This window comes from Cervus canadensis, chromosome 14 (assembly GCF_019320065.1).
Source record: "Cervus canadensis isolate Bull #8, Minnesota chromosome 14, ASM1932006v1, whole genome shotgun sequence".
Lineage (NCBI taxonomy): Eukaryota > Metazoa > Chordata > Mammalia > Artiodactyla > Cervidae > Cervus > Cervus canadensis.
In genome coordinates, this window is record NC_057399.1 from 28,231,497 (window position 1) to 28,252,265 (window position 20,769).

The 20,769-nt window shown below is 40.6% G+C and overlaps 1 protein-coding gene across 4 annotated transcripts in view; it reads left to right on the forward strand.

Annotated features, from left to right (window-relative positions):
• Positions 1–20,769, forward strand: part of DOCK8 (dedicator of cytokinesis 8) — a 225,223-nt gene that overhangs the window by 105,023 nt on the left and 99,431 nt on the right. For all 4 annotated transcript variants that reach the window (XM_043486612.1, XM_043486614.1, XM_043486613.1 and 1 more), the window contains 5 exons: positions 394–474; positions 1,812–1,971; positions 3,847–3,977; positions 5,519–5,612; positions 6,336–6,498. In XM_043486612.1, the coding sequence (XP_043342547.1) occupies positions 394–474; positions 1,812–1,971; positions 3,847–3,977; positions 5,519–5,612; positions 6,336–6,498 (629 nt within the window). The remainder of the gene's footprint in view (positions 1–393; positions 475–1,811; positions 1,972–3,846; positions 3,978–5,518; positions 5,613–6,335; positions 6,499–20,769) is intronic.

A 20,769-nucleotide genomic window follows, 5' to 3' on the forward strand; every position in this document is an offset into this window, starting at 1 on the left:
TTCACTTCCTACATATGTCTTGTGGGTTTTGTATTATAAAATAACTTTTATTGCATTTTTTATTGTAGGCATAATACATGTTTATTGTTTAAAAACAGAGAATACACATAAGCAATAGGAAGAAAATATAGTACATAATCCCACCATACAAAGATAACTACTGTTAACATTTGCTGTGTATCTAATCTTATCCCTTTTATATGCCTTTATGATTTTCTTTTTTATAAAACTGTATAATACTATTCGTGCTAATTTTTTAAATCAAAAATATATATTGTGGACATCTTTTGATGTCATTAGATACTGTCATAAAGCACTATTTTGATGGTTGCATGGATTCCATTATATGGATTAATTCATGAACTTTGTTTCAATATTTTTTTTTTGTGGTAGATTGAAAAAGTCCTTCAGCAGGGAGAGATTGGAGACTGTGCAGAACCCTACATGGTTATCAAAGAAAGTGATGGTGGAAAGGTATGCTATTTTGACTGTTGCTAATTGGTAACATTTTAGAATAAGCAGATATCTTTCAAAAGTCTTCCACAAAACAGTTAATGGAGTTTAGTCCATAATGTGTCCCTATATGAAGCACTAGTCAATTATATTAAAACAAAATAAGGAAGGGAAAATGATCAATGATGATAACTTTTTAAAGAAATAAATTATTAAACTCAACAAAGTCAACATGTGATGTCTAGTTACAGAACTTGACTAGAGCAGAGACACTTCCTGTTGCCTTGGTTCTGAGGCTCCAACTCAGTTGGTTGAGAGGGCCACAGACACCCCGAAACTATACACTGCCAGACTCTCTTAGCCTTACTACAGCATGGGCCATTGGCCTTTCTGGTATAAATATTTAAAAATTATCTTGAGACTGCCATACATCAGAAATTTATTAGTACAACATAGGTACTGAGCCTATGAAAAGGACATCTCTTCTCAGTACCCATTTCCAAAAGTTTCTAATATAGTTTTTAAAATATGGCCTTTTGGGAAGTAAGACTTGCCTGACAGCATCCCTGCTCAGACAGTAAAGAATCTATCTGCAATGCAGGAGACCCAGATTCAGTCCCTGGGTCAGGAAGATCCCCTGGGAAAAGGAATGGCTACCCACTCCAGTATTCTTGCCTGGAGAATCCCATGAACAGAAGAGCCTGCCAGGTTATAGTTCATGGGGTTGCAAAGAGTCGGACATGACTGAGTGACTAACAATTTCACTTTTTTTTTCACTTTCAATAGTATCCTACTGCAGAGTCATAAGTAAGGTTCAAGTTAAGATTTATTGAACTCAAGATACTTTTTTTAAAATCTGAAATTAGAATGAATACCTTAAAGGTGTTGTCAACCTAATAAGGAAGTTGTAAGAAACCCTTTTAGATGTCTCTGGAATCTTCCAAGGCATCTTTGGAAAACGAGGCTCTCTTAAGGGCTTAAGAGAGGTGATGTACAGAACTTTTCATCCCAAAATTCCCTTATATGAATCCAATGTAGCTAACCCCTCAAAGAGGTATTTATTGATTAGCTAGTATAACAAGCCCAAGTCTTTGGGGAGTTTTTTGTTTGTTTAGCTGAAGATGTATTTAATAGTTAATGCAACCTTTCTTTAACTTTCTTTAAATCCCCCCTTTTCTGTTATGTGTTTCCTTATCAGTTGCACTTCTGGCCTCAGTTGTGTTACTTTTCTGCCTATTCACTCTTTAATCAGTAGAATGGGGATTTTGGAGATGGCTGTCTGATCCATGGAAGAGGCAGCTGACCTGATGCTAATGTCTTATTGTTTGTTTCTGCTGTCTCTTTCCATTTTCTGCTAGAGTAAAGAAAAGATTGAAAAACTAAAACTTCAAGCTGAATCCTTCTGCCAGCGTTTGGGGAAGTACCGGATGCCCTTTGCTTGGGCTCCCATAAGCTTAGCAAATTTCTTCAATGTCTCTACCCTGGACAGGGAGGTAACCGATGTGGAGTCCATGGTTGGTAAGCTTTTCAACTGTGTGTGAAGGGCAGGGCTCCCCAGTGTACCAGCCCTGAGGTCAGCTGCTGATTGGTGGGAGTAGGGGTGCAGTAAGGTGGGGGAGTGGGTAGGGAGAAGCAAGTGAATAGGGTGAAACACAATTAGAACCAGAATACAAATGCTTGATTGGGCAGTGATCCCCAAGACAATTATCATAACTTTGTGGAGTTGAAATATAGTAAGATTTTTGGTTGGAATTTTCTGTACAGCTAGACGCTTTAAAAAGCTAATTTACTTCTTAAAAGCAAATTGTTGAAAATAACAAGAAAATATAATAATATAGTCTATAGTGTGTTAAACAAACGTACTGTAGTTGGCTCCTAAATATAAGAAGAGAAAGGGCTTCTAAAAGCAAAACTCATTTTTTTTTTTCAGTAAAATTTTAGTTCCTTAAAGTTTGTTTTGCCAAGAGCAATGAAAAAAAGTGGTTGCCAAAATAGTATTTAGTTACTATTCTGATTCATTTAGCATATTTCTCTTTTTCATTACATTTCATTCATCTCAATTATGAGCTTCCTCAACAGTTTGGGTTTGGAACTATTGAAAAGGGTTACAGAGTTCTCAAGCATATCTCCCCTCACCTATGGCAGAGTTCCTGTTTTTTAAAATGTCTTTTATCTAGCAAATATTTATGTCTCCACTCACATTTCTTGGGATATTTCTCACGCATCCCCTTAGTGCTGCCACTTCCGAAATGTTGCCTTTAGCAGAGGAGTGGAGGAAAAGGTATTGTATTGCTGCTGTCCTGGAGTTATTGATGCATAATTACCAGTCCAAACTCCTGGGTTATTTCAAAAACAAGCTCCATTTTCATCCATCCTGATCTTCACATGACAATATATATAGGTTTTTTTTTTTTTTTTAATGCCACTTGCTATGTAGACCAAGGTAGCCTTATTCAAAAGAGTTCTGCATAGAAAAGGACACCTTTCAACTAGACAGTTAAGGCACAGAGCTTGCTGGATCCTCAGTCATTTCCAAGCAAGGAGAAATTAACCTGACTACAGAGACTGATTCTTAAGAAGCAACCAAAGATGCTGTGTGTTATCCTGAGCAGTGTGGCAAGTTTAGGGGGCTCAGTGGTAGTAGGAAGCTCCAGTTCAGCATCACGACAAGAATTAAGGGTAAGAGAATGTTCAAAGACAGGGTTGGACCATTAGAGTTCTAAGCACTTTGACCATTCACAACAGAACCCCTGAGTTTTGGAGTGTAAAAGCAACATGATCTTCACCTAAATCTCCAAAGTGAGTAAAAAATAATCAAGCAGACTGTCAAAGAGTTCAGATTTGGGTGTGACTCCATTCTAATTACCGTTAGGCAGGTCAGCTAAGGCAGAAACTCATTTCTGCTGCCTGGTCCACACAGTAAGAGCAGAAGAAAGCTCAATCCAGAATGTGCTTAGGCTTAAGTAGTGTGTTTGGGTCACAATCCCAAATGCCTTCAGGGGCATTGGAGTACACACCTCTCCCAATGGAATGTAAATATAAAAATAAAACAGAACTAAACACTGTGGACTAAATAAAGCTCATTATTTAGCCAGACCCTGTTCTGGCTGCAGTTCTGGACTCTAGCTACCCTGATCTCCACCTGGGAGGACACTGCAGTAGCTCCTGGGCCCTCACTATGATCAGAGGAAGATTAGGGGCTGCACAGAGGAGGTGGGGGGTAGGGTCTAAGAACCAGGACAAGGGGAGGGAAACCGTTATTCAAAGCAAGAATGGCCATGTCCAGTGTTGTCAACCAGTGAGCGTCAACACACCTTAGATATGGTAAATTAATAACTGTTCTGTATTCAAACAGGAAGGCAAACTTTTGAATGACAAGTGTTTTCCTTAAAGGGAAAGCCTCTGCGGGTGAGCGGAGAACTTTGTCCCAATCTCGAAGACTTTCTGAAAGAGCCTTCTCCTTGGAGGAAAATGGGGTTGGATCCAGCTTCAAGACTTTAACCGTTAACAGCTTTTTCAAGCAGGTATCCCTTCATGTTACAGTGTGTCTGGAATGGTCTCTCCATAATGGCATGAGGGCATGAGCCCAAAGCAATAGTACATATAGTGACTTAGAGGACGAGTTAGTCATCCTCACTAATCATCTGTAAGACAGGGCTGATGGCACTTGCTTCTTGTGGCTGTTGGGGGTTGAGAAGAGATGAGACATGTAAAGTGCTTCCCAGAGTGCCTGGGATATAGCAAGTGCCAAACGAAAGTTAGCTCTTTTAATTAAGAGAAAGATTGGTTCCCATTAATACAAACTATCCTATTTGAACTGTCATGGTCAATTCATTTATTAGGCTATGAAAACAGTCTGACTAAAATATCCATTTCCCTTTTGGTTCAGGGTTTCTTGGCCCGGAAGTTGTCCATCTCACCCCTTTTCCCAAGTGCAGGCTTTCTCCACATGCCTACTTCCTCACTGAGTGACCATTATAGATGGTATTCTTTGTTAGTTCAGAAACTTTTGAGACTACTTAAAGAATGAAGAACTTCCTAGTGTCATCAAATTCATAGAGACAGAAAGTGGAATGACAGAAAGCAGAATAAGGGTAACTAGGGGCTACAGGAAGGGGGAAATGGGAAGTTGTTTAATAGGGATAGAGTTTCAGTTTTGCAAACTCCAAGTATTCTGGAGATTGTTTGCACTCAAAAATGATAAATTTTACTTGATATGTATTTTAGTACCCAAAACACAACTTGACTTATACTTAGTTTGACTCTGTTTTGGAAAATGTTCCGAAGCGCAAGCAGTTCTCATAGGACATGTCAAGGGGTTATGTAAACAAGGAGTTACGTTAACTGAAATGCAGAAGAAATACTGAGGTTTCTGTATGCCGTGCCTCATGATATAGCTCACAGGGAACTGAAAGGATCGCTATTGGGGGAATATTCACAATTGTGTTGTCTTGGGGGGCAATGTACTTGACATAACTAAGTCAGAGTTTTCTCATCTGTACTTAGGAATAGGACACACCTACCTACCTACCTTCCTTACTGGGCTGCTGTAAGGATTGGAACTTGGGCACATATATCCCTTGGCAGCATGCCTATCCCATGCAGGCACATGGAGGGTAGTGTTTATGCTTAGCTTTCTTAGCTAAAACAAATGTGAAAAATATGAGGATATTTGATATATGAAAAACATGAGGAAAAAGAAAGATGTTCTCTCCATCTTCAGATCTTTGAAGAAAGATATAAACTTATTCTGTTTTGTTCCAGGGAGTAAACAAGTATCAGTGGGTTGAGTTATATGGGGAGGAGCTTTTGGTCTAGATCCTCAGTGGTCCTCAGAAATGCAGTAAAAGACCGGTCCCCAGGAGGACTGAAAAGCCAGAGTGAGTTGGGAGTGGTAGAGAAATAATATTTGACAAGAGGATGACTAATGATTTCAGAGTTGCCTCATATCTATGAAAGACATGTTAGAATAAAACTTAAAAATAAAAATTTTCTGAGAAATCCTTGGTCCCAACCCCAGGAGTTTGTGATGCATCTACACTAAGCCTGACTTCTCTCTTGGCAGGAGGGAGATCGCCTCAGTGATGAAGACTTATTCAAGTTTTTAGCTGACTACAAAAGATCTTCATCCCTACAGAGAAGAGTCAAGTCAATTCCAGGTGTGAATGGCTTGTCTTTATCCTCTCTGCTATGCCAAAGCTATTTGGGACTAGGCGCTTCATTCATGTGATGCTGCAGTTTTTTTGTCAAGTGAAATATAGGATATTGCATTAGGAATTAAGGTCTAGTTCTGGGGGCAAATCTGTTAATGCTTTCTATTTTATTAAAGGGTTGTTTCCATAAATAAACATCATGCTTTATATTTGATTGCTCACTCTGAAAATCAAATAATTGTGTGAACAGAGCTCTTTTATCATATTGTATGGAACCCTTAGCATAAGGAAACAGTGAAATGCTTTGGTGGAAGGTGAGGCTGTACCCTCCTTATTCTCAGCCTAACAGCCCCTGAGGCACTTCTGCAGCTCCCTGGGGATACCAGGGAACCCACTGTGAAAATCACCAATTTTTAGTGCTTATGATGAAGAGAAATGACTGAACTATGCACTTATGGTATGGTAGTTCTAGAAGGGACTTTAAAGATCCTCTAATGTTCTCACTTATTTTTACAATTTCTTGCTTTTTTAAGTTCTAGAAGCCAAATCTCAAAAATCGTCATGACATGCTTTTTCTCAAACTATAGGAAATTATCTGAGCATTCCAAAATTCTCATACTTGTACAACTTATCCTCATTTTCATAAAAGACATAGAGTATAGCAGTCTTTCTTGATCCTTTGTATATGACGTCTTCACTAAGACAGGCCTGTTTTCTTCCCAAATTTAGGCTTTCTCAAACTGGAGATAACTCTGGCTCCAGAGACCATCAATTGCTGTCTGACTCCTGAAATGCTGCCAGTGAGGCCCTTTCCTGAAAACCGGGGACGCCCACACAAAGAGATACTGGAATTTCCAATCCGAGAAGTATATGTCCCTCATACTGTGTACAGGTAAGAAATAAAGTCTCTTGGAAATCCATTGAACTAAAATTTTGAGTCTTGTTTAGTAACACTTTCATCTTTCTTTGACCTATTTTCCTACTTGCTAAGTTTTGGGGAAATGAAATAAGATGCTTACAAAATTATAGATAATGGCTGGATCACTTTCTAAAGATGATTTATCTCAGTTTCTTTTTTTTCCCCACAAGAAAATGTTACTTAAGTCATAATTGAAATATAGAATTATAGTGGACATATTCCTTCTAGAAACAAACAAAAAAATCCTCCTAAGTCATTACCTTGGTTTTCCTATGGGCAGAAGGACATATTGGGGAAAGAGCAATGACTAAAAGAGTTCAAGTTGTCTGAAAGACAGGTTTTTAGCTCAAGATCCGCTCTGTCAATAGAATTTAGAGGAATGATAGACATGTTCTATATGTGTGCTGATAGGCATGTTCAATATGGCAGCCACTAGCCACATGTGGTCCTTCAGCATTTGACATGTACCCACTGCAGTGTAGGAACTAAAATTATCATTTTATTTAACTTTAATTAATTTTAATTCAAATTCAAGTAGCTACATGTGGCTAGTGGCTACCATATTGGATAGCATGGAGCTAAGACAGTAAAGGTCCAAAAGGTTAGGTTGCTTCAGTTTCTCGGAGGTCCTTCATACGGGGTCTCAGAGGAAGCTTGTCAGCATCCATCTGCCAAAGGTATTGCTGCTCATGTACTTTTATTTTGAGAAGATTTTTTTAATGAAGAGAAGAATATTACAATAAGCACAGTTTCTTCACTAGAAATGACACTTCATAGTTTTGTGTGTTTTCTGTGTTTTTGTTTTGTCATTCTTTTAAACTACTATATAGTGTTCCTTTCTGTAAAGTGGCCATATTTTTATCTATTTCCTATTTTTGTATTGATTTTTTTTTCAGTGTTGGGCTCTTAAAACACTGTGCAGTGAGAATTTTTGTCTTTGTGTCTCTGTGCACGTATATGAAAACTTCCCTAAGCGATGTGCCTAGAAGTGAAATTATTGGATCACAGTAATATATAGTTTCAGTTTTATTTACACCATGGCTTGTTTCCAAAGTTCTGTCAGTTAGGAGTCATGCCCGCAGTGTAAAAGAGTTCTGATTCCCAAGTCTCCCTCCTAAATAAATAAACATTCCTGGGATGCAGTAGTTTTCTGTTCTCCATTCCCTAGAGGGAGATGAGGACATGAAAACTTTTGCTATGGATGCTGTGTGTATCTTTTTAGAAACCTATCCTATAACTGGAAAACAGAATGCTCCTGGCATTGGAATAAACTTGCACCAAATGAATTCTATAGTTGTTCAACTTCCCCTCAGCATTTAATCACCCATGGGAGACATTTACAACTCTCTGTGCTCCTTGCTGCAAACATTATCCTTAATTACATCACAGCAGGACTCAGAATGCATTAGTGCACCTACTGATTCAGAAATGTAGGAGTGCTGAGGAGGACAAGTCTGAGCGGATTACTATGGACCCAACTTGGCATCATGAGAAACAGACCCACAGGTGCAAAGTGAATATTCTTTAGCTGTTCCGTGCACTGTGGAAATGCCAAAGCCACCCCATTAAAAACCAGGTCTCTGATCATGAGTGATAGAACACAATACTTCTCTTTAGCTTTGGTCTTCTTTTAGCTCCCACACCACCATCTTTTATATCTTGTTTAAGGAAGGAGCATTTATGGTAAACTTGGCTCAGAATCTTACTATGTGAAAATGTTAAAGAACTGAGAGAGTATCTTGTCTGAATTTCTCATGCTGTTGTTAAATTTTTAGTGTTTCTTCTCTAGTCTACATATGCTTTGTAGTGGTTTTGATTAGGTTTTTCTTGACAGTAACCCCGTCCTAGAATAATTCTTCCCTTTCTTCCATCACCATTCCCATTTCGCAAAACAGAAATGAGAGGCTCAAGTCAGATCTGAACCCAAGTGAAACTGGGAAGCTGACACAGTTTACTCTTGGTGACCTCATCTCATTTTTGCTGAAACTGTAACCTCATGACTTTTCTGTCCCCTCCGCTTTAAATCAAAGTCTCCTTTCAAACAAAGGTCTCTAACCCTCTTTACATTATGATATCAATAGCAGGTGTGGTCTAAAGTCTTAGCTCTCCCAAGACTATTATTTCAGTTGTTGGTGGTGGTCAATCAGTCGCTAAGTCGCATCTGACTCTGTGACCCCATGGACTGCAGCACATCAGGCTTCCCTGTCCTTTGCTATCTCCCTGAGTTTGCTCAAATTCATGTCCATTGTGTTGGTGATGCTGTCTAACCATCTCATCCTCTGCTGCCCTCTTCTACTTTTGCCTTCAATCTTCTCCAGCATCAGGGTCTTTTCCAGTGAGTCAGCTCTTTGCATCAGGTGGCCAAAGTAATGGAACCTCAGCTTCAGCATCAGTCCATTCAGTGAATATTCAGGGTTGATTTCCTTTAGGATTGACTGGTTGGATCTCCTTACAGTTCAAGGGACTCTCAAGAGTCTTCTCCAACACCACAATTCAAAAACATAATTCTTTGACACTTGGTCTTCTTTATAGTCCAACTCTCACATCCATACATGACTACTGGAAAAACCATAGCTTTGACTCTACGGACCTTTGTCAGCAAAGTGATGTCTCTACTTTTAAATATGCTGTCTAGGTTTGTCATAGCTTTTCTTCCAAGGAGCAAGCGTTATTTAATTTCATGGCTGCAGTCACCATCCACTGTAATTTTGGAGCCCATGAAAATAAAATCGGTCACTGCTTCCACTTTTTCCTCTTCTGTTTGCCATGAAGTGATGAGACCGGATGCCATGATCTCAGTTTTTTGAATGTTGAGTTTTAAGCCAGTTTTTTTCTCTCTCCTCTTTCACCTCATCAAGCGACCCTTTAGTTCCTCTTCGCTTTCTACTGTTAGGATGGTGTCATTTGCATATATGAGGTTCTTGATATTTCTCCTGGCAGTCTTGATTCTAGCTTGTGATTTACCCACCTGGCATTTCACATGAAGTACTCTACATATAAGTTAAATAAGCAAGGTGACAATATACAGCCTTGTCATACTCCTTTCCCGATTTTGAACCAGTCAGTTGTTCCATGTACGTTTCCATGTAAGGTTCTAACTGTTGCTTCCTGACCTGCATACAGGTTTCTTAGGAGACAGGTAAAGTGGCCTGGTATTCTTGTCTCTTTAAGAATTTTCCAAAATTATTTCAGTAGGGATGGCAATTTCTGTTTTTCTGGATGTTACCTAAGAGTATGGTAGGTAGGGTAGCTTTTCCTGTTGATCTTGCTGTTTCCATGTCTGTAATTCTAGTCGTTTTTTGTATCCCTTTAAGGAAATCAAATAAATGAAAATTAAATTTTACCAAGCAGATCAATTTGAGAATAATTCTTTGTTTGATAGTGGATTCACCTCATAAATTTGAAATATGGCGTCACATAAAAATTTGATCTACCTGACACTGGTGGAGAATATATGTACTGGACCAAGCAAGGAATGCCTACAGTGACAAAGCCAGGATTCAGCTTTCCAATTTGTGTACCTTTTGCACGAACTTCAGAGCTCCCTTGAGTGGGGGGAGCTATTACATGGACGCATGGCAGGTGTCTGGCCTTAAGTGTGAGTTGTGGCTAGAGTCACATTTTACAGGATTCTCAGGTGGTTAGGGTTTCTGCTTAATACCATATGAATAGAACTCAGGTTGTTTACGTCTCTTAAAGGAGTAGCTGCCATGGAGCCTCAAATAAAATTGGCCTGGGATAGACTGAGCTGCCTTCCTGCCCTCAGCCTCCCTGTCCTCCGACCTCTTTAAGTGCCTCGTTTAACAGCCCTGCCCCTCCAGGTGCCCTCAGGCAGGGTCACGGTGTCGCCCACCATGGGCACCACTGTTCATGCTGTTTTCTCTGTGGCTGCCCTGCTGCCCCTCCCTTACGCAGATTGCTTTGAGAAATAATCTACTGATAGACCAGTTATAGAAGAACTGGGCCTGGCTGTGGAAGCATCCCCATGAACCGAGGAGGGTCGATCACGCATACAACAAACACTTGCTCTGAGGAAGAGATGAACTTCTAGAGCCAAAAGTACTCCACTCCAGGAATGGCCAACATCTCCTAGACCAGGGGCTGCGGCTTCCGCAGTGCCGTGGGCAGCCTCTGTGGGTCAGACAAGCCTGTCCCGAAGCAGACCCTCACCAGAACTTTTTCAAAAATCACAAAAAGGACAGTCATTCTGAAAGCAGAGCAGAACAGCTGGAAAAATTAGGTTGATAAACAGGATTATCCAACTCTGAGTTTGGCATTCTTTTCTCCATGCCCAGATTAAGAAAATACTGGTTGTTAGGCCAAGAACACGTCTGAACCAACTCCTGGCTTATTTTCCATGTGGCCCAGCAGCTGGTAACGGGAGATGCCAGCTGCCTGCTGATGGAGGCAGGTTTTCATCCTGCCTCCTGCGGCCTGAGGCCAAGGCCCCGCGAGGGCTTTAAGGGAGTTTTATCCTCTGGCTGTTACGGGAGTTTGTGGGGAGATCACAGGCGCTGAGGTTGTAATGAGCTTGTTAAGTTCCTTGCCGTCCCTGTAACTGGTGATTACATTAGAGAAATCCATATAAAGTGTGTTTTCATCTCTCATCCCAGCCCCCAAGAGCCTCTGAGGTCTTTTTATCCAATTATCAGACTCGCTGTGGAGGACTGTGCTTGCTGAGAACAAGCATATCAGTTAGAACATGATTTCTTTGATGGATAATTAGCTGTTTTCAGGCCGCCTCCTTTTTAGCTGAATATTCTCGGGCTAGAAGTCTGTCTTCTCAAAGCTCGCCTGCTCTCTGGTCTAATAGGGAGGTGCCTCCTGAATCACAGTGGCATTCTGAGGAACGCTGCCAGGCTTGCATCCTACGGGGCAAAATAGAACGGCGTAGGATCAATGTACAAGCTGGTCTTGAATGACAAACTTGAGTTAAAATGTAGTGAATAGCGTTTTTAAGGAAAGGAATAAACGAGAAGCAATTCTGGGTGAGGTGTTTAGGAAGGAGTCAGGGCATGGAGAATGGATGGCATCCTTGAGAGGAGCTTCATTTTGTCCAATCTGAGCGCAGTTGTGTCTCTGTCCGGAGTGGATCTTTTCAGTCTTGGGGGTGGGGGCCAGAAGGGTAGTGTGCCTCAGAGTTAGTTTGTAGAGCTTTATAGAAATGCAGGTGTCCAGCCCTACCTGGAGACTCCCATCCAGGAGGTCTGGGGAAGGCCTTAAGGGTGTAACATCCTTCTTTGAGAATCAAAGCCTCTCCTCCCTCCCTTTCATGGTCACTCTTAATGAGTTCTTCTACTCCTTGGAGCCATCCAAAGGCCCCCAGTGAATCAAGTCACTGGAAACTGAGGGAGGGCGCCTTGCGACTTAATCCTCCTGACCTTGTAAGCATGTGCCTGGATCCCAGGTAGACGGCTTTGGCAAAGAGCAAGTACTTGTCTGTAAGGAATCTGCAACACCCAGAAAACTTCTCCCTGTGAGGACAGTTTTTTTTATGGTATAATGCTCCTCAGATGCTGTAAGTATTCCAGGGTTATTGCTAATCAATGATTCATAGTTTTATAATGTGATTGACCCTGTCTAAATCACCATCAAAACAATGCCTTACTTAAATAACTATTCCAAATAATAACTCCCCATCCTTATTTGTTTCTTTAGTTGTTTGAATTTTACTTTGGAATAGGTAACCTATTCTAATAGTTCAATATTTTAAAAGTACATGAAAGCACAATGAAAATTCTCTCTACCATGCTTGACCTCCAGCTGTGTAATTCCCCTCTTTGGCGATAGTCTATGTGTGTGTGTATCTGTGTGTGTGTGTGTATATATGTATATATATTTGACTTTATTCATTTTTTCCACAAATATTATCAAATGCCTTCAATGTTCCAGGCCCTTTTCTAGACACTGGAGAAATACTAGTGAACAAAACAGGTGAAAATTATGTACATTTCACAGCTCAATCCTATTTTTGGCAATTGGAAACAGCCATTTTAAAAATCAGTTTCTTGTTTATCCTTCCAGAAATAAGCTATGTATGTACCAGCCAGTACAACCCTGCATTCTTCCTCTCAGAATGCAAGTATAACATAATCTTCACACTTTGATTTCTCACTGAACGCTATATTGTGGAGAGTACTTCTGTATGAATAGAGAATGATCTTGTGCTTTTTTTAATGCCTGCACTAAATCTCATCATATAGGTGTATCACGATTCATTTAACACCAGACTAATGAGGATCTAAGCTTCTGTTGATCTTTTAACATTATAAATGATGTTACAATGAAGAACCTCATATAAACTTTCACACATGTGCAAATGTATTTATTGTATAAATTCCTACTTTCACCCTTTAAAAGTGAAGTGAAAGTGTTAATCACTTAGTTATGTGTGACTCTTTGCGACCCCATGGACTGTAGCCTACCAGGCTTCTCTGTCCATGGAATTCTCCAGGCAAGAATACTGGAGTGGGTTGCCATTCCCTTCACCACGGGATCTTCCCAACCCAGGGATAGAACCCTGCTATATCACAGTGCAGGCAGAGTCTTTATTGTCTGAGCCATCTGGGAAGCCCTTCACCCTTTAAAGGAATGTCTAACCCCATTTTAGCTGTGAGACAGCCCCCAAACTGAATCCTTGATTTTTCTCGACTTAGAAGGCAGTTGTTTGTGGAACACGAAGCTTATTATAAACAAACACTTTCTTAAAGAAGTAGTGGTGACAGCCCAGGCAAAATCTAATCATTTGAATTAAGTGAATTCCTGGTACCAAAATTATCCAGATAATTAAATTCCCACACTTTTCTGTGGCAAGTTGGTCTCAATAATAAATGAGGAGCACAATCCCCACTTTACTGATGCTTTGCTCTAAAATTCAGTCGTCCTTTTTAGAAGAATGGAAACACCCCCTGAAGGAACTGATTACCTAAGATTACTTAGCAACCATGTCAGGTTTTGCCACGGTCTCTTTGCAGTACAACATTTAGCCACTTGAGGGCAGAATTTACTCACTTTCTAGATTGAGACCCACCTAGGTATCTTTTCCTTTTCAAAGCAGATGGAGTCATGATTTATTAAAGGAAAACAGGCATTTTGTTTTTTGCCCTTGAAGCGTAGGGCCAAGAAAGACTGGGAAACTATTCCAGTGTTCCAAGACATCACTGTTGGCACTTTTTGCAAAGAGTTTTCTCTTACCCTGTCAGCTTCTTTCATCATAAGTCATACCTTAGAAATCTGGCACTTTGTTTAAAGATGTGCTGGATAGGAGGCTGCAGAAATATACCCTGTGGTATAGAGAGAGTAGAATCTCACTTGGGGGTTGTACTGTTCATTATACATACTTACACATCCTCCCCTCTCCGCTTCAAATATAAAAATAAAAGAATGTGGGTCCATCACCAGTAATGAAATAGTGTTGAGGTTCTGTGTACACTGATGTCATTGATTGCGTAAGTCACAACCTCTCACTATCTTTTTATTATATAACGTATTTATTTATGGCTGTGCTTGGTCTTCACTGCTGTGCTGAGCAGGCTTTTCTCTAGTTGCAGCAAGTGGGGGCCACTCTCTGGTTGCAGCGCTTCTCGTTGCAGTGGCTTCTCTCGTCACGGAGCTCGGGCGCTCGGGCGTGCAGGCTTCAGTGGTTGCAGCTCATAGACTCTGGAGTTCAGGCACAGCAGTGTGGCCCATGGACTTAATTGCCATGAGACGTGTGCAATCTTCCCGGATCAGGGATTGAACGTGTGTCTCCTGCCTTGGCAGGTGGATTTTTTTTACCACTGAACCAGCAGGAAAGCCCTGTTTAGCCTGTAGTTTATACTCATTCACTTTGAGCCCATCATGCTTTAGTGTTACTGCCTGTAAACAATTGTCCTAACACAAAATCCTGCTCTGTTCATTCACTTGGCATGAATGTCATTTCTTTTTCCCCCCAGTGATCCTTTACATAGATTTCAGCAGGAAGGTTCATGAAGCATCCTGTTTTTATAGGGGGTGGGAAGGTAAGGTTGGTGGGAGCAGAAGCGGCAGAGAAGGGGTGATGAAAGGACAGTGAATCTGGGGCTGCTTTTGATGATGATGATGAATAGTTAGCCTAGATTAGAAGCAGCTTCCTAAAATTCAAAAAGCCTTCTTTCTTTGATTTCCCTACTTCTGTTAGTTTTTTAAATTATTATTTTAAAATTAGCTCTTTGAAGTGGCTTGTCTTCTGATGAGCCGTCCTTCGGGGAATTGTTCCATCTTATTTCTTTTGCCATTTGGGGGAGGGAGGAATCTTCTCTACTGTTCGGTTTTTCATTCTTTGTTCTCACTTTCCTGTGCACTTTATGGAGCCACTCTTCCCGTGAAGTGTTTGGCCACCTCTCCAGTAGTGTACGTCCTGTGGTTTTAAGGCCTCAGACAGTCTGCCCTTGGCCTCTCTCTGCAGAAGCCAGAATGCCCTGGGGTTTTGGGTGAGGGCAGTTCAGGGTGGTCCCACAGCACAAAGTAAAATAGAACAGTGAGTCGGGAACGGCTGAGTTTTGACAGTGTAAGAAGGTAATTTTTTTAAAAACCAGGGCTTAGCAGTCACATGTCATGTACTTTTTATAATTAAAAAATGAATTTTATTTTTCCACTGGCCTAAAATCCAGAAGGGTTATAAAGCTTTCAAAACTGTGCTATTCCACCTCACCTCTTTAATGTTCTTTGTTTGACAACCTTCAAAATGTAAACTAAGAACCATGTAAACTGAGTTCCATGTGAAAATATAAATATTACAGTTTAGTGAAGATAAAAGTTGAGTGAAGTTGAGTTCCTCAACTTAGTGGCTCATTTTAATTATTTTTAAGAGATTTCCATGCCTAGGCTAATAATTATATATTTAATAAGAAGACCATCTCAAAGACCCTTTCTCATCTTTTCCTGGAATTACATTTTTTTATTTTTATTTATTTATTTAACAAAGGAACATGCTTTTTAAAAATTAATTTTATTGGAGATAGTTGCTTTACACTGTTGTGTTAGTTTCTACTGTAAGCAAAATGAAAAGGCATACATATGCATATATCCTCCCTTCTGGACTTTAGAACATCCTTTTCTAAATTGAAGCATGAGTGACTTACAACATTAGATTAATTTCAGGCTCTGGGCACAAGAGCCCAGAGAGGGATCCATCTTCTGTGGCATGCTCTCTAATGTCTTCTCCCAAAGTTGAGTTGAAATAAAACCAATACTAGCATGAAAACCTTGTGTATCCCAAGCCAGCAGCTGACAAAGCACTGCCTCTTTCTGTTTCTAAGTCAGGGAGACGTGAAGTTCATAACAACAACTGTTACTCAACCCTCCAAATGGTCTGGGAGCAGGTAGAGCCCCTTGTGGACCTATCCTGGTGGGGGCATGGAAGCGAGAACTCTTCCCCTCCTCTTTCCTTACCCTCTGTCATAGAGCAGGCTACCTGTCCTTTGAAAATCTTGCCACTTAAGCGGTACTTCTCACCCTATGAGTAAAGTTGATGCAATCACCTAACCAGTATTTTTGAGTCCCTACCATATGCCAGGCACAATTCTTGGTGCTGAGAGACAAGGAGGAGGAATGACTACCTCCTTGCCTCCTTGGAGGCAAACCCCAGCCTCCAAAAGACACCAAAATGGCTCACAGCTGAGTTGATCTATAGAAAGACACATGTGCAACTTTTTCCTGCAGTCACCTGAGATCTTGCAAGTTCTCCCACCTCCGAAACCCAGACAAGCCTTCTCCCTCACAAAGTACCCAAAGCAGGGATATGTTTCTAGAAGTTGTTGGGGGCATCTGAACAATTTATTTCTTAGTAGACCTGCTTTTTCCTCCAATTCCAATATTTTCTTCAACATGAACCAAGACATCTGCCAATATTAAGGCATCTAAATCATCAGGCATTCTAAACAATAGTATTGATTTATTCATTGGCTTTTTTTTTTTTTAAATGAGTAGGGAGCTAATAAAGGTTCTGCCTCAAACCAAAAGAAAAAACTTCAGTTTCAGCAACAGCAAAACTTGGAAATTTTCTTATATGTGTATGAATTTTTGTCAGCTGGCAGATTTGTTTGAGGAAACTATTTGCAAAGCCTGGAAAAAATGTGCTCCCTTTGCCTCTCAAACGAATATGCAGGTTGGTTCATGTTAGCTCTCCACATGACAGTTCTGCCTCATGACCTTTTTAAAAATGTAACCCAGATTTGGCATCAAAATGGTATCTTTAAACTTAAATTTTAAGTCTCTCACAAAGCCAAATATCGTTGAAATGTTTGTTTTGTTGGGGGGGAAACTTTCATTAAAATTTTTATGTTTCAAGGGAAAAGGAAGGTATTTGTGGTAGGTACTTTTTAGCATTCTTCTTCACTTTTATTTGACCTGTCACAGCTTCTTTGAGAAACATTGATTAATTCAGTGAACAGAATCAAAATGAGAGCTGAAGAAAAATTATTTGTATATTTTTAAATCCTCAAAGTTCTGTAGTTAGTAATTGGATGGGCTCCATGAAGGCTACTTTGCTATTAAGATTATTTTCTCTAGGTAGTCATGACTTTATATCCCATCAGTTCAGTTCAGTTCAGTTCAGTCGCTCAGTCATGTCCAACTCTGCGACCCCATGAATTGCAGCACGCCAGGCCTCCCTGTCCATCACCAACTCCCAGAGTTGACTCAAACTCATGCCCATCGAGTCGGTGATGCCATACAGCCATCTCATCCTCTGTCATCCCCTCCTCCTCCTGCCCCCAATCCCTCCCAGCATCAGGGTCTTTTCAATGATCATGTCAGCTCTTCGCATGAGGTGGCCAAAGTACTGGAGTTTCAGCTTCAGCATCAGTCCTTCCAGTGAACACCCAGGACTGATCTCCTTTAGGATGGACTGGTTGGATCTCCTTGCAGTCCAAGGGACTCTCAAGAGTCTTCAACACCACAGTTCAGAAGCATCAATTTTTTGGCACTCAGCTTTCTTCACAGTCCAACTCTCACATCCATAACATGACCATGGGAAAAACCATAGCCTTGACTAGACGGACCTTTGTTGGCAAAGTAATGTCTCTGCTTTTTAATATGATGTCTGGGTTGGTCATAACTTTCCTTCCAAGGAGTAAGCGTCTGTTAATTTCATGGCTGCAATCACCATCTGCAGTGATTTTGGAGACCAGAAAAATAAAGTCTGACACTGTTTCCACTGTCTCCCCATCTATTTCCCATGAGGTGATGGGACCAGATGCCATGATCTTAGTTTTCTGAATGTTGAGCTTTAAGCCGACTTTTTCACTCTCCTCTTTCACTTTCATCAAGAGGCTTTTTAGTTCCTCTTCACTCTTTGCCATAAGGGTGGTGTCATCTGCATATCTGAGGTTACTGATATTTCTCCCAGCAATTTTGATTCCAGATTGTGCTTCTTTCAGCCCATCGTTTCTCATGATGTACTCTGCATATAAGTTAAATAAGCAGGGTGACAATATACAGCCTTGACGTACTCCTTTTCCTATTTGGAACCAGTCTGTTGTTCCATGTCCAGTTCTAACTGTTGCTTTCTGACCTGCATACAGGTTTCTCAAGAGGCAGGTCAGGTGGTCTGGTATTCCCATCTCTTTCAGAATTTTCCACAGTTTATTGTGATCCACACAATCAAAGGCTTTGGCATAGTCAATAAAGCAGAAATAGATGTTTTTCTGGAACTCTCTTGCTTTTTCGATGATCCAATGGATATTGGCAATTTGATCTCTGGTTCCTCTGCCTTTTCTAAAACCAGCTTGGACATTATATCCCATAGAGAGGCAATAATAACCCTGAGATACAGTTAAGAGGCAGAAATGTTACAGGGTAAAGCATTTTTAAAGGAATCCCATGTTTAAATATCAGTGAATACATAACATACTTTTAAAAGATGTACATACTCGTATTAGTTACTTGTTGTTACTTAACTGAAACTTTGCAGCCTGAAACAACAGACAGTTGTTATCTCACAGCTTCTGTGTTTTATCCAGATGTGTTTTAGCTGAGTGCCTCTGACTCAGGGCTCTCAAAAGGCCATGGTCAAGATGTTAGTCAAGGCTGGGATCACCCCAGGGGTCAGCAAGGGGAGAATTCACTTCTGAGCTCACTCATGAGGTTGTTGACAGTGTCCACTAAAAAAACGATGTACAACTTGTGAGTTATGAGTTAAGTTTTATTTGGGGCAAAATGAGGACTGCAGCCCAGGAGGCAGCACCTCATGTAGCTCTGAGAGACTGCTCCAAAGCAGCAGTGGGAGAAAGTCATATATATATATATTAAGGTTTTGGTGAAAGGGGAGTTGAATACCATTACGCATTCATTTTACAAAAAGTTTGTTGCTAGACCTGATGTCACCATGAAGGGATTTCGTGCTTTTCTAGATATAAGGAGATTGGGATCATAAAATCTGTTCCTAAAACATCTATCTAAAGACCTGTCCCACCAAATTGCCTGGAGCACAGAGTGCCCTACTCCACTCTGAACTCCTTCAGGGCGCGTTGAAGGTCAACAGCCTCAACAGTGCAGGGTTTAGGCTCCACAGAGGCAGATTGGCGGATGCCCTTGTTGTTCAGTTGGTTGGTCAGTGACCATCTTGGCACGTATCAATTTGTGGTTGACAACAGCATTCAGTTCCTCTTGGTTTGTTAAGCTAAGGGCCTTAGGTCCTCACTAGCTGTTGGCAAGAGATCCCCTTGAATTCCTTGCTATATCGGTTTCTCAGTAGCGCAGCTCGCAACATCCGTGGCTTGAGAATAAGCAAGAGACAGTAAGAAGATAGAGCTAGAGTCTTTTTGTAATGTAATCTTGCTTAGACTAGTAGATTAGAGAAGTTTCTAGTTAGAAATGAGTCATTTAGGTCCAGCCCACTCTCAAGGCGAGGGAACTTCGGAGGCTAAGAGCAGCAGGAGTCAGGCATCATTGGGAGCTGTTTTAGAAGCTGCTACCAGAGTTCTTAACCAAGCTACCAAAAGTTGAGGCACTCCAGTTGTATGAATTTGAAGGAGTGTGGGGAGGTGGGAAGGTGGGTGAGGGAAAGTGATTTACTTCCCCCAATGCTGAGGACCAGGCTCCCTGTGGAGAGTGTTCCCATCAGCCTGGTATATTTCTAGGACATCTGCAGTACATTCTCCCTGTAGAAAATTAACTGCTTCTTCACACATCCTCTAAGGTGAGAGGAGTCCCCATCCCCAGCCCTCACTAATACACCCTCCAAAGAAACAAGCCTATTATATGAGACAACATGTTTTGGTTTTTTTTTTTCACCCAGGTTAAAGCAGATTTCCCAAGTTGTCTTAGATTCAGAGTAGTAAGGAAAAAACCCTAAGCTGTATATATTGGGTTAACCAAAAATTTCGTTCTGGTTGTTCTGTAAGATGCTACGGAAAAAACAAATTTTTTGGCCAACCCAGTTTTAAGGAAATGGGGTCATTTATCCTGTTTCCCATCATGTAGCACCTTACCTACCCCACAACCCCTTAAACCCCACCACAGACTCGCCTCTGAAGCATCTGTTTATATGTGTGTGTGTGTGTATATATATATATGTGTGTGTGTGTGTATATATATATATATATATATATACACATGTATAATTTATATAAATTTTCTGAGTGAAATGCAAAATATAGCTGTGGAAGGGAGAGTTTTTCAAGATATCTGAAATGTATATTGCTAAAGTAGTTCCAATCTCTGCTTGTGTAGAATTAAATTAATGTATTATATTACATTAACATAAATAAATAAATAAATAATGTAATGTATTTTCTATTCATCCAAAAAGAAACCCACTGAAAACAGTATTCTACTAAACCAACTGAAGCTTGACCTATTTAACAAATTTCTGAGCCCTCCCAAAGTGAGACTCACAAAGAATATACCAAATAACTTAGACCTTAAAATCACATCCTGGGTTCTATGGTGTTAGCTGGGAGTTGGAAGAGCTGCAGTTATCCAGTGAACATTTTGACTATATTGTCAGTGTCAAGTTTAAGGAAGTTATAGAACAACTTTTGGAATAAAAAATCTGGATTTGGGAACTTGCTCAGCTTCCCCTAACTTTGTCACTCTCCGTCACACCCAAAGCAACTGAGGATCTTCCCCAAAGCAGTTTCTCATGGTTAATAATTACCCCACAGTCCTTTTGTGTGTGTGTGTGGCATATGGGGTTATAGTTCCCCAGCCAGGGATCAAACTCATGCCCTCTGCATCAGAAGCAAGGAACCTTAACCGGACCACCAGGGAAATCTCCTGTCA